Source organism: Dipteris shenzhenensis, chromosome 21 (assembly GCF_047967505.1).
Source record: "Dipteris shenzhenensis isolate YYH24624 ecotype China chromosome 21, Dip_SZ_1.0, whole genome shotgun sequence".
NCBI lineage: Eukaryota > Viridiplantae > Streptophyta > Polypodiopsida > Gleicheniales > Dipteridaceae > Dipteris > Dipteris shenzhenensis.
The window spans coordinates 30,822,308-30,836,151 of record NC_141616.1 but is presented as its reverse complement, the minus strand read 5'-3'; the positions used below and the strand labels follow the sequence as shown (position 1 = coordinate 30,836,151).

The 13,844-nt window shown below is 45.5% G+C and overlaps 2 protein-coding genes across 4 annotated transcripts in view; both read left to right on the top strand.

Moving 5' to 3' along the window:
• Positions 1 to 13,844, top strand: part of FIO1 (methyltransferase) — a 91,095-nt gene that overhangs the window by 54,102 nt on the left and 23,149 nt on the right. For all 3 annotated transcript variants that reach the window (XM_087392572.1, XM_087392571.1, XM_087392573.1), the window contains 2 exons: positions 33 to 261; positions 355 to 560. In XM_087392572.1, the coding sequence (XP_087248698.1) occupies positions 77 to 261; positions 355 to 560 (391 nt within the window). In that variant the 5' untranslated portion in view covers positions 33 to 76. The remainder of the gene's footprint in view (positions 1 to 32; positions 262 to 354; positions 561 to 13,844) is intronic.
• On the top strand, positions 1,396 to 4,200 carry LOC147888745 (uncharacterized). The gene is made up of 4 exons (XM_087392123.1): positions 1,396 to 1,465; positions 3,189 to 3,427; positions 3,550 to 3,726; positions 4,135 to 4,200. The coding sequence occupies exons 1-4, from the start codon at positions 1,396 to 1,398 to the stop codon at positions 4,198 to 4,200; spliced, it is 552 nt and encodes a 183-aa protein (XP_087248249.1).

Below are 13,844 nucleotides of genomic sequence, written 5' to 3'. Positions count from 1 at the left end.
AATTGTTCAAATAAACGTTTTACTCTTGGCAGAGGAATTAGTGGCAAGTTCAAAGAAGAAGAAAGGCACAAGGACCATGCACCCGCGAAATAAGTATGCAGAAAACCCCCCGGATTTTAGTCTTCTTGCTGCTGTATATCCTAGCTTCAAGGAGTATGTTTCATACACACTGAAGGGCAAAGCACGGATTGATTGGACCGACTTCAATGCTACTAGAGAACTGACTCGAGTACTATTAAAACACGATTATGGTATTGATTGGTACGATTCTTTGCGCTCTATGTCGGGTCATGTATCTAGTATCTTTGACTCACTCTGACTTACTACGTGCATAAATGGAATTGGTGGCTGCAGGTGGATACCAGATGGGCAACTTTGCCCAACTGTTCCTAACCGAGCAAACTATGTTCACTGGATTGAAGATTTGTTAACAAACTGCCCTGCTCCTTGGCATAGTGGGAATGATGAGATAACTTTGGGCCTTGACATTGGGATTGGAGCAAATTGTATCTATCCTCTTCTGGGTGCTGCTATGCATGGTTGGCATTTTGTCGGCACAGGTAATAACCAAAGTGACCCATTTTCCAAGTGGTTCAATGAAAGGAACTTAAGATTGGATGATGCAATGGATGGAGGCTCTTCGAATGATTGTGTTATAGATTCTGATGTACTGGCAGAGAAACCCATTTATTCAGATGTTAAGAGCTTCATTATGATACGAAGCAGGATCATTGTTTCATACACGGGCAGTTTTGATTGGTCTTTTTGAGAGAGGAGTCTTTATACATACTTGATAGTAATTTACTAGAGCTGGACATGATGAGGAGGATGTTGGAAAGGTCACCTCCCCATCTGTAAGCCCCCATATGAGGAGAGCATGGGGGAGGTAGACCAGGAGATATTGGGGCTGCCACATGGGCAGCACATGAGCTGCCATGTGGGCAGCTGTCAAGGCAAAGGGCAGGCCATGGACCTGCAAACGAGGAAGGATCAAGGAGGAAGAGTCTACATACGCTCGAGGCGGAGCACAAGGGCTCAAGTTCTAGAGATATCCGGCAGATAGTAGAAGTACGTGGTGGTAAGATCAAAGGACCATGCTCTAGTGGGACTTCGGATCTCTCTCTTTTGTACTGTGTCCATAGCTTTGGATGGAAATATATTATTTTGGTAGCTTCTATATCTGGCTGGATCATTGTCTATTTATGAGTCTGCACATCTATTTGAAGCACATAAAGTTAAGAAGTTTGTGATTCCACCCACATACACATCCACTGTGTGAGCTCTTGGGCTGTTCTATCAGTCTTCTGCTATGGGTACTCTCTGTTGGTTGATTTCTAACAGAGGAAAGAACAAATGTCATGACGGCCCACAAGAGAGGACACATCAAAAGTAAACATGGTGTTGCAGGAACAAGAGATAACAATTGGGGTGAAGGCTTGCGAAACTGTAGGAGATAAGCAACATTGTCCTTGGTCCATAATGGCTCATGTCATTACATTATATTAACCGAGATTGCGTCATCTATGGGGATTGCTCCAGATTTAGAAGGCAACAGGAGCATCCGGTCACTTTACTTGTACTAGTGGGCAGCAAGCTGAGAGTCCATATGCAAGGGTATTAGGACTAGATGGATTTCTCAGTTGGGAGGATTGCAGACGTGAACGAAGTGCAGGACAGCCTTGGCACTGTAGCATGTAGCCTACCTACAATTACACAAAGAAGACCATATCAATTCATCTTGTAGGTCATAACAACACCAATCATGGCTTTTAAGTGACAAACGGGATTCCAAACCTTACATACAAGCAGCCTCCTCTGTTAGAAATGGACCAACAGAGGGTACGCATAGCGGAAGACTGAGAATAGCCCAAGAGCTCACACAGTGTGTATGTGTGGGAGTGGAATCACAATGTGCATCACATAGATGTGCAGACTCATCAATAGAAAATGAACGAGCCAGATATAGAAACCACCAAAATAATATATTTCTGTCCAAAGCTATGGACACAATACAAAGAGATAGATCCAGAGTCCCACCAATGGGTGTGGTCCTCTGATCTTACCACAAGGTCCTTCTCCTATCTGCCGGTTATCTCTAGACTCGAGCCCGAGTGCTCCACCTTGAGCATCTGTAGACTTTTTGTCCAGAATTGTTCTATCTCCCTTACTGCCTGTAGATCAGCCTAGGTAGGCAAGCCCTTCAAGCTTAGTCTGCAGCTCTTTCTGCTCTCTTGGTCATCCAGGAATAGGCTCCAAGAATGGTTCTTCTGTTGCTCCTTGCTACTTGTGTTTTGCTGCTGCAGAGAATGTGGAATGAGGGCCTGGAGGCCCTCCTTTTATAGCCCCCAAGGGCTGCTGACAAAAACTGACCAGCCAGGCTCAATCTGGCCAACCAGACTGGCCGAAAACTGACTTGGTTGGCCGGTCCAACCAGCCCTATAAAAGGGCCTTTGGCAGGCCCTTTTGGGCTGCTGGCTTTGCCCCTTCCTGCGCCTATTGCAGGGCTATTTGCAGGCCTTATGCCTGCCCATTCATTGCACCATGCAGGCTGCCATAGCCAGAGGCTGTTCCGTCTTTCTGTCAGGCCTGATGCAGGCCCTGAGCCTGCCCATATCCTCTGCCAGACAGCTCGCCACATAGCTGCCTCCAGCCTGCTCATCTGCAGCCAATTGTGGAGCCCCTTCCAAACTCTTTGTGTGCAGGTCCTGGACACCTACCTGGGGTTTGTGGAAGCTTGTCTGGCTGACCTCCTCCTGCTGCAATCTGCTGCTGAACTGCTCCTCCAATTGGATGAATAATGAGCCTTGTATGCCTCCCTTTATAGGCCCCAAGGGAAATCAAAATAGCTGACTGGTCAAGGCCCCACTGGCCGACTTTTGCTGCCCACAGCCGACTCAGCACTCCATTAAATGCGCCCCTTCTAGGCCTCAAAATTAGGGCCCCTTGGCCCACAAAACTAGGGCACTGGCCCTCACATCAAGGTAGGGACTCAACCCCTAGGTCTGCCCTATATAAGGCCTGATTGGCTGCCTCCAAGCAGCCCAACCAGCCTCTTTCTTTGGCTGACCCATGTACTGATCTGTCCTGCCTCGTCTGTGCCTTTTCTTGGCTCCCTGATCTGTCCACACGTGTGCGCCTTTATCCCGTACTACTCCATACTTCTACTGATGCCACCCGTGAGCTTATAGCCTCTTCTCTTTGGGTACAGCTTACTGTTACCACCCCTCCTGACGATGGCTACCCTGCCGGCACGTCTTGGATCTCTCTTCTGGCCACCTCTCTCCTGGCCGACGGTACTCCCGGCTACTTCTGGGGTGCCGTGCCCGCTGATGCTATTGAATCCGCTTGCCAAATGATCGAGAGCGGCGCCCAGTCCATCCCTGCCACCGTCTCAGCTTATGGATTCAGTGAGGACTGGAACTTACAAGTACGTGCTTTCATCATTATTTTTACGTTGCAATACTGCTACACTATTCAACTATGCCACGTCTAAAGCCACCGGCATGGCGGTCGCGGCTCCAGTTGCTCATGGACGTTCCCTTTCCACAGGTGCAAGCAGTTGGTGGCTGCGATGCTTCCTCCAATTCTCCGGTGGGCGTAGAGATGGTGTTCTCCGACAACACGGGACGAACAAAATCCACCTGTGAATCCTCATCTACCAAATCCACCAATGCTATTGTTTCTTCATCACTTTCTGAAGTCATCGAGCTCTCATTCTCACTGCTGGTTTCACTTCTCTCTTCCTCTTCACTTGCTGAATCTGAAACTTCAGCCCTGCTTACCATATCGAAATTCAATTTCTTCCCATTCGTATGTACAGAAAAGATTCGTTTCCGCCAATTTTGAATTGCACCTACCTTCCTCAACCACGGCCTTCCAAGAATCAAAGGATAGGCTTCCAACCCCGCAGGCATCACATGACAATCCACTCGACATGAAACACTGAATGCCTCAACCTCCAGACCAGGTACTATCCCTAAAGTCTTCACCTTGGAGTGGTTTGCCATTCTGATGCGATAAGTAGAGGAGCGGGATATCTTCAGTCCTAATCTTTCCACACAAGCCTGGGTAATCACACAAATCTGTGCACCCCCATCTATATAGGCCTCTCCAAAACCCTTTCCTTTATGCCAGGCTTCTATAGCGGGTAAAAGATCTGGCAACTCTGAGACAGACATCAGCTTAATTGTACCTTTATGAGAGTTCTTCTTTGCTGGATTTACAGCCCGCCTCCATTCTTTTTTAAGCTTTGGGCATAGACCAATCATTTGGGCAAATGTAATGTCGAGTTTTCTCGCTGAAAGATCTTCCACCAAATCATAATCTCCCTGCTCCTTCCCCATGGGATAATCTGTAGTTCTGTACTTCCTTCTGGGCTTTCTGCTCTTCTTCTTTTGGTAGGTCATCATCTCCTCAGATTGCTTCCCCTTCTTTGCACTCGGACCAACCTCCTCTTCTCTATCTCTCTTCCCTAATGGCATGACATTTTTAACTTCCTCCAACTCCAACAAGCCAAATGTAACCGCCTTACCTTTCCCTTTCTCTTTGCAGTGGCTTTACAGATTCCAGAGGTACTAGGCTGACCTGCATCTTTTACTTCTACACTATGATAATTCACCCTATTATTTAACCCTGTTGGCAATGGATAAATATCACCTCCAGCACGAGGAGGCTTATCACAGTGTGTGCTGTAATGTCCCCACTCTCCACAATTAAAGCACTGGACACAAGGTGCAAATGACCCTTGACCTCGTCCTGCCTGCCACGGGCCTGAATTATTTGAAGAAGGCATGCTGCCTCTGCCATAACCACCTGATGATCTACCTCTTCCCCTGCCGTTCATCAAATTCAAACTCAAACTCTTCATAAGCCCCGACATTTCATGAATTTCTTCTTTTATATTCTCCTCCTTCTTGACTTCAGGCGTCTGTATTTTTGGCTTCACATGAGAGAGAATTTCAGGCACATGCTGAACCATTGGCATCTCTTGCATCATTTGTGACAATCTTATCTGCTTTCTCTCCTTCTCTTTTGCTACCTTGAGAGCATCCTCATAAGTGACCAGCTCTTTACATTCAATCTTTATCCTAATCTCCGGCTTCAGACCAGCAACAAACCTATCCTTTTTTATGACTCTGGGAGGAACTTCAGGTAATAAGGCCACCTGCCATTTATTCCACAACACAGTGAACTTACCGACATACTCATTCACTAGCTGAGTCGGCTGTTGCTGCAATAAACATAGCTCTCTCCAAATGCCATCAGGATCTTTAACACACATAAACCTGTCCAGGAAAGCTGTCCTCACCTCTGGATAAGTCGGGTTTCTGTGAGCACCCTGATCATCACGCATCCTTGCAGAGAAAGTCTGCAGCCAAGTTCTCGCTTCTCCCAACAGACAAAAGGATAGAATCTGAAGAAGGACTTCTGGAGCATTCCTGTCTTTAATCAGAGCTGTGAACTCCAAGCACTTTAAAAAGTTAAAACCTCTCTGGGTCTTCATTGGGCAACCCGTGAAATTGAGGAAATTCATGAGCCATCTCTCCTCTTGACTAACTTATCTCAAACACAGTTCCAACCAGAAATACCACCCAACCTCTTCTGGGAAAAAAACAAAAATAATCACTCTACTGAAGAAAACTTACCCTGCATTTGACAGGCATTCTTCTTCCTGAGAGCAACCACTTTCAAAGCCTTTTGAACCTTAGCATGGAGACGTATCACCCGAAGTTCAACATCAAGGCATTTGTCGCTCTTGTGTCCACACTTCCCACATAACTCACAATGAATCACTCTCATGCGAGGCTTTGTCTTCATAGTTTCAATCCCTAACCACACAGAAATTCAAGCAACATTCCCCGGCCAATTCTTCTGGGCCGTTTTGTCTTGAGTACCCAATCTCAATTCAAAACTCCTCCTGTCCCCAGCAGGATCGCCAAAAAGATGATAAGGAAAAAAAAGGAAAGACAACCAGGAATTATGTACTTCACCACATCAAATAGCTGAGACTTCATAGGGATCAGCTGCAATGTGGGCTCGTAGATGATGAGCTTATGAACCAGGTTTCAGAGCAGGTGTCTTTATATTAGGCACCGGGACAAACCCCCCACAAAAAAACTGACTGAACATGGATCACATAGACTCAAAGAGAGTCAAAAGACTACACAGCCCGAAACAGACTGAACTTAGAAATGAACTTCCCCCCAAAACTCAGAAAACAGTCAGCCTCAGAATACTATGAACCCACAGCCCACACTCCTAAGCTTCCAACAGCTCATAATTCCTGCAAAGCTGCAACCTTGCCTCCTCCTCTCTCTCTCTATCAGTATTCAGAAATCTCCCGCTATCAAATCAGCATAAGATCACAACCATGTCAAAGAGGCTTTCGATTCCTTTAGGATAACTTCTCTTCCCTCACAAAGCAGAAGATCAGTGATTGACGAACATCTGCAGCAAGCATCAATTGCCTAACTCCTTTAGGACAACCATCATCGATGCAGGTCACGATCCATTGCGCCTTAGCGTGCAATTCCTTGGTCCCTCTATCTCTTTGCATACTGAGTTCATGGAGTCTCTGTCACCCAAAATCCTTCAGCTAGCAGACAACGATACACAGCTATGCCTTAAGCTGTGTTAATCCATAGATCATCACCAACTATGCACAAACCCAATGGAAGACACTTCCAGCAATAGCCCTGCTGCCTTCATTTCTCACGGAGAGACTAGCTCACATTTATAGCGTCACCCGCACAGCCACGTAGCTTCCTCAATCAGAAAAAAAACAGAGCCCTTCCATATGATCTCAGCTAGACCACGATTCTCTGCATCAGCTCACGTGCAAACAACGACTGTCCTACCTACGTAGTAGCTATGCTCAGCCAACGAACAACAGCTCATAATCTCTGGAGATCCCCAGCGCCAAGGTCTTCTCAGCGTACACACCCTCTTTCATCTACGAGAGCCCCCTTCATTTTTGGTTGTTCAGCCTCCTCTTCTCGGAGCCCCCCTTGCATCGTAGATCCTTCCAGCGTAAAACTGAATCAGCTCCCAGCCGCGATCTCCACGTAGCTCCAGCTCACAGCCTAGAAGCTCCCCTTCATCCATCACGTAGCCACCTTTGCATGAGCGGGATGCCTTCCCAATCAATCCAGCCACCTCAGCCTAATTTGCCACCTCATCAGTGACATTTTACCACTCTCAAGACATTTTCCCCAAATCACATTAAATGCACATTTTGGACCTTTAGTCACACAATTCCCACACACAGTAGCATATACATTAAAGCTTGCATGCAACCCCATACACACACATGAAAAGCCCTTTGACATGGACACCATAACATATCAAATTCCTGTAACATGCAAGTACACATTGACTGAGGAAAATATAAAAAAACCCTTCATGACTTGACTTTACATGACCCCAAAAACATTTCACTTGATCACACACTGGACACCCTTGCTCTGGAAGTCTGGTACAACCACATTGCATTTCATCATTTCCCATGAAGTCCCTGCAAAACATCTCAAAAAACTATACATCAGTCCATCATGCTTGTGAAAGAAAAATCCACAAATGCCAAAAGCCCACACCTACCCTAGATGTGTACAACTATGTGCCTACCCATAGCTATATACAGTGCTCAAAAACTTGATACAGATTTTGTCCTATCACCGTGATGGAAGATCTTTGACGAATTCTGTCCAGCTGTAAAGAGGTGTCTCCTTGTTTGCATCATAGTGGTCTTTTTGCCACTTGAGCCACCAGGTGACAGACTCACTTGTGAGGTGCATGGATGCTAGGATGCACCGCTTGTTATCCTTCGTAGGCATTACTGAAAAATAACTTTCGAAGTGATTGAGAAACGAAGTCAACACTAAGGGTTCTTGCTTACCAATGTACCGTTTGAAGTTGAGCTTCCTCGGGAAGAAGGGCTTGGCCGGAGGTGGAAGGCTCTCCGTTTCTCCCCTGCTGGTCGGAGTACAGAATGCGAAGGTGCTGGTGTCGTTCTTACTTCTCTTCTCGAGCGGGGTCTTGAAGTTCCTTGGCTTTCCGAGCCTCTCGATCGCGTTCTTATTTTGCTTCTCGAGCCTCCCGATCGCGTTCTTCTTTGCCTCCTGAGCTAGCCTTTTGCGCTCTCTGGCGGCCTTTTGGGGATCTTCCCGCATCTCTTGAAGCTGGGTCGTGTGGGTGAAGAGAGCCTCGGACTGTTGCTGCTGCATCTGCATCATAGCTTGCAACATGGCTGTCATGGTAGACATGGAAGTGTCTGTAGGATTGTGTGGTGGGGGTAGTGGTGGCGGTTGAGGCACTGAACTCTCCTCCCCTTGTGTTGGATTGCTCATGGGTGCTCATGGTATCCTTGCCGGATCTTGTCTGGACCATAAAACAATAGAGCTGTCCCTAAACTGACCCTCCCTATTTCAGGAATGAAAAGTGAAGCTCTGATACCAATGTAGGTGGGAGATAGACTATCCTCACTATCTCTCCTGCGCAATACTAATTGCAACTGTAAGATGATGCATTCAATACACAAAGTGATGCTGTGGATGCGAGTGAGAGAATCAGAGGAAGAGATTGTATTGGACCTACGAAGAGGAAAATAGATACAACTGAATAATGAGGCCGAATACAACTGTATGAAGGGGCTGAAACCCTCACTGCAAAACTGGAAAGACTAGACTACCTAGAGGAGGTGAATCCTCACTAGATCCCTGAAGAGGTTGAGGCTACCATACTCGTCTGCTACGAGGAGGCCTTGTTGCTGCTATTTTGACGCTGTGATGCCCAATTTGTGAGAGTTTGCGGAGAGAGAGAGAGCAAGAGAGAGTGAGCTTGAGAGCTGAAAGCTTGAGAGCTGAGTTGCAATAGAAGAGTGTAAAGAGTACAACTGAAAGAGTGAGAGATAAGGTTTTGTCCTAGTGACAAAACCTTAGTAGTCACTAACCATAGTTAGTGAACTAACTACGGTTAGGGGGAAAAGCCTCTTAAAGAGGGAAAAGTGCCCCTAACTAGCTTATTAAATTACATTGGTCACTGCTGAATTATATCTATAATTCTAACACCCCCCTGCAGTGCCAATGTCATGTACAAGGCTGATCAATCACCAAACGGATATAAGTTCAGGGCACTGCGAAATGCCTCAAACTTTTCACGTGGTAGTGCTTTGGTGAAAATATCTGCAACGTTGTCATGTGTGGACACAAAGATCATACTGATCTCTCCTGCATGTAACTTCTCTCTGACGTAGTCATAGTGAACCTCAATGTGCTTCGTGCGAGCATGAAACACTGGATTCTTTGCCACTGCAATGGCACTCTGACTATCAGTGAGAATTGGAGGACTCTCCAAAGACAGATAAAGATCAGCAAATAGACGTCGTAGCCAGATACATTCAACTGTTTCTGTGAAAGCTGCCCTGTACTCAGCTTCACATGATGAGGTAGCCACTGTAGATTGTTTCTTGCTCAGCCATGAAATGCAAGATTTACCCAAAAAGAAACAATTGCAACTAGTGGACTGCCTAGTGTCATAATCACCAGCCCAATCTGAATCATTGTAGGCATGCATTTGCAAGTCACCCCCCCTGGGAAATAACAAGCCAAAAGACTTTGTGCCCTGCAAATAACGGAAGATGCGCTTAACTGCCTGCCAATGCATAGTTTTTGGGCTGTGCATGTACCTGCTCACCTGAGATACTGCAAACTGAATATCAGGTCTAGTGTTACAGAGATATATGAGGCATCCAACAGCCTGACTGTAAGATGTGGCATCAACTGATTCTCCTGTATCATGCATTGTGAGTTTCAGCCCCGGCTCCATGGGAGTGGCTATGGGCTTACAATTATGCATGTTAAATCTTTCCAAGAGTTTTTGCACGTACTTAAACTGAGACATAACAGTGCCACGTCTCTCTTGAGAGAACTGGATCCCCAAATAAAAGTGAAGCAGCCCCAAATCTGACATGTCAAAGGTGGTCTGCAAATCAGCTTTGAAATCTGCAATTTTATCTTCATTGGACCATGTGAGCAGTAAGTCATCAACATAAAGAAGGATGACTAAAATTTTCCCCCCATCCATCTTGATGTAGAGGGTGCTCTCAGTAGGACTATTGTGCAGCCCCTTGCTGGTCAAAAAGGCATGAATCTTGGCATACCATGCACGAGGGGCCTGTTTCAGCCCATACAAAGCTTTGTTTAGCTTGCATACTTGAAGTGCATTTGCTGTAATTTCAAAGCGTGGAGGTTGTTTGACATACACCTCTTCCAGCAAGTCTCCATTTAAGAAGGCTGTTTTTATGTCCAACTGATGAACATTCCACTCAAAATGTGCAGCCATTGCAATAACAGATCGGATGGTGGTCATCCCGGATGTAGGAGCAAATGTCTCCTCATAATCTATGCCCTTTTTTTGAGCATAGCCTTTAGCAACCAGCCTTGCCTTGTATCTGTCAATGGAGCCATCTGGATTCCGTTTGACCTTGAAAACCCATCGTGTGCCAATGGCATGTTTACCTGGTGGCAAGTTTACAACATCCCAAGTCTGATTTTTTTCAATGGACTGCAACTCATCGTGCATGGCATTCATCCAATGCACATTGTCCTTTGCTTCTTCGAATGTTGCAGGCTGCTCCTCATCAAGAAGAGTACCTGCATATGCTGATTCCACTGAATTAGCACCTTCCATGTGCCTTGCTGCACTGCGAGTCCTGCTAGGTAATGGAGCATCAATTTTACTCTCCCTGAGAGTCTGTAACAGCCAGTTTGGGACTGTTTTTGCTGCATGTATGTCTGCAATTTCTTGCTGCACCACCTGTTCCACTGCCTGTGGAGGTGGCAAGACATCCTGTGGCTGAACTGAAGCATCGGGAGGTGGCTGTAAATTCTGATTTGCATCAGAAATATCAGCAGGGGAACCCAGGGCAATGGGTAGCAACCCCTCAAAGACATCCTCTGAAGAAGAAGGCATATGAAATTCAGCCTGAGTGTGAGCTGAATTTTCTGCAAATATCACATCTCTACTGACAATGATCTTGCATGTAGGAGGATTGTAGAGACGGTACCCCTTGCTTTCTGCACTGTACCCAACAAATATGCACTTAATTGCCTTATCTGACAACTTGTGTCTAAATTCAACTGGCACATGAGCATAAGCAAGGCATCCAAAGACTTGGAAATGATCCACTGAGGGCTTTCACCCATTCCAGACCTCATAGGGAGTTTTTGTTTTTAAAGCCCTAGTGGGAGCCCGATTTAAAATGTAATTGGCACACATCAGACCTTCAAGCCAGAATTTGTGAGGCATGTGTTTGCTTTTCAGCATACATCTGTCCATCTCCATAAGAGTTCTATTTTTCCTCTCGGCTTTGCCATTTTGCTGAGGAGTCAGCCTCACTGTGAGCTGATGCACAATACCCTTGCCTTTAAGAAAAGCATCAAAATCTACAGACAAGTATTCCCCACCTCTATCTGTGCGCAATGTTTGTATCTTGAGTCCGGTTTCATTTTCAACCATGGCTGAAAAGTGTTTAAACATCATGAACACTTCTGATTTGCGCTTCAGCCCAAAGACCCAAGTGAAATTGGAGTAATCATCAATAAAGGTAACAAAGTAGAGATGACCACCCAATGATGGAGTCCTCATGGGACCACAAACATCACTGTGTATAAGCTGTAATTTGCGGACAGCTTTAACTGAACCATCCTTTTTGAAGGGGAATCTATGCATCTTGCCTAAAATGCACCCTTCATAGGCATGTGGAGGAGGTATCTCAAGAGGTGGCAATGCATCAACCATAGAGTGCTTCTAAAGTGTTATCAAGCTGTTGTAATGCATGTGGCCATATTGGGCATGCCATAATTCTGCATTCTGCATGGCAGCAGTAGGGGTAGAAACTGCAAGAGCATGGGCTGCTCTTTTCTCAAAAAAATCAAGCTGAAAAAGCCCACGCAGCAGAGTACCAGATAATCTTAAAGCATAACCATCTTCCCTGTCTCGGACAGCACATTTGTCATCCTCAAAGATGACCTGAAATCCAGCTCTGTTAAGAGTGGACACTGAAAGAAGATTTTTGGTGATACCAGGCACATATAAGACATCTGAAAGTCTGAAAACTGAGCCATCAATGGCAGTAAGCTCCACTTCTCCTGTGCCACGTACTGAATATGATGAGTTATTGGCACAAGTGACTTTCTTACCAATAGGAGATGGATGCAAGGAAGTAAAAAGACACTTCCTAGAAGTGATATGCTTGGATGCACCGCTGTCAAAATACCAAGGTTTCATTGACTCTGAAAGCAGATGCATCCGTAGAAGAGTCATAATTGCAAGTCAAAAATGCATATGTATCATCATTACAAGTAGCTGTACTATCCCGAGCATCTGGAGCAGCCAGCCTAGAATCTGAAATGCAAGATAAAAAGGCATAATCCTGTCCAACAAAGTTGGCTGCAGCATCCCCACTGTTAGATGCATGAGGAGTTGAATCTGAAACAGCCATACTGGAGCTGTTTTTCTTCTCTTTTCCTGCATTCTGCAATGTGATGACCTGGCTTTTTGCAGTAATGACAAAAACCCTTCTTCTTGGGCTTACTTGCATCATTTTTAGCCTTTTGTGAAGGCTGTCCTGACCCATTTTTGACTTAAACTTTGAGAGCATAGCTTGTTCACCTGCACGTGAAGCCAAGTTTTATTTGGTGTGCTCTTCCTAAAGTAGAAGTCCTATCAAATCATGAAAAGTGAGAGGATTTGCACCCCCCCTCAAATGATAAGTTCAGCGAGGTATGAAAGCTGAGATAAGACTCAGGAAGAGAATTCAGAGTGGTAGTAATCATCTCTGAATCAGGAATAATCTCATCTATGTTCAATAATTGTTCTCTGAGATCCTGTAGCTTTGTGAGGTGGACTGACATGGAGTCACCCTCTTCCATATGTGTATTACTTAACTCTCTTTTCAAGAAAGATACCCTTGCATCATTCCGAGCTGCATACATGCTTTCTAAGATATCCCACGCTGCCTTCGAGGTCTTACACGACCGGATATGCGGAATGATGAATCTTTTCACTGAAAGAGAGATGCATGACAAAGCTAAGGCATCCCGTGAATCCCATCTCTTCTGCTCTGGAGTAGTGGCTATAGCTGCACCAATAACTTGTTCTGCAGCTGCACCCTGTGCACGACCTCTTCCACCTCCTTGCTGAGGAGGGGTATTAGGTCCATACCTGCTGGTCAGATCTCACCCCCATTAACATTATAAATTGCGAGAAATCAGAATATTGCGTACCATAAAACTCCAGAGGGAGTAGTTGGTACCATCCAACTTGTCTTCCTGTGAAAGACCACCGAACTGGAAGTCATTCTGATTTTGCTGGGCCATATCTGAGAAAGAGATTTAAGCAGATACAAAACTGAATTCCCTTACTGGGAATGAAATGCACAACTCCCAAAAAACACAGCCAAGCACTGGCTGTAAATGCAACTCAGATTTCTGCACTTGCACTGTCAGAAATCTGTCCAAGCATCAAAAACTCTCCAGAATCTGCCAAAAGTGCTGCAAAACACTTCAAGAAAGGCAGTATGAACTGAAAACTCCAAAATTGCTCTCCCAACACAAAAGCCCCAAAATAGGCCCGAAATTGCAACCGGAAAGGGGCAAATTGATCAAAAGCCCCAAATGTTGCAAGAATTGCGCTCTGTCTGCAAAAGCCCCAAATTTCACTGCGAAATTGGAGTGTAATTACAAAATCCCCAAATTTCTTCAAGAAATTATACTACAGAATCAAAAGCCCCAAAATTTTGGAGCAGATTCTGCAAATTAATTGCAATGTCTGCAACAAACAGGATG

What these genes read in the sequence shown, in the direction of transcription:
- LOC147888745 (XM_087392123.1), top strand. Translation starts at nt 1,396, where the DNA reads ATGGTGTTGCAGGAACAAGAGATAACAATTGGGGTGAAGGCTTGCGAA. An exon ending in TGTAGGAGATAAGCAACATT is followed by an intron (nt 1,466 to 3,188) that starts GTCCTTGGTCCA and finishes GTGAGCTTATAG; the next exon opens with CCTCTTCTCTTTGGGTACAG. An exon ending in GTGAGGACTGGAACTTACAA is followed by an intron (nt 3,428 to 3,549) that starts GTACGTGCTTTC and finishes CCCTTTCCACAG; the next exon opens with GTGCAAGCAGTTGGTGGCTG.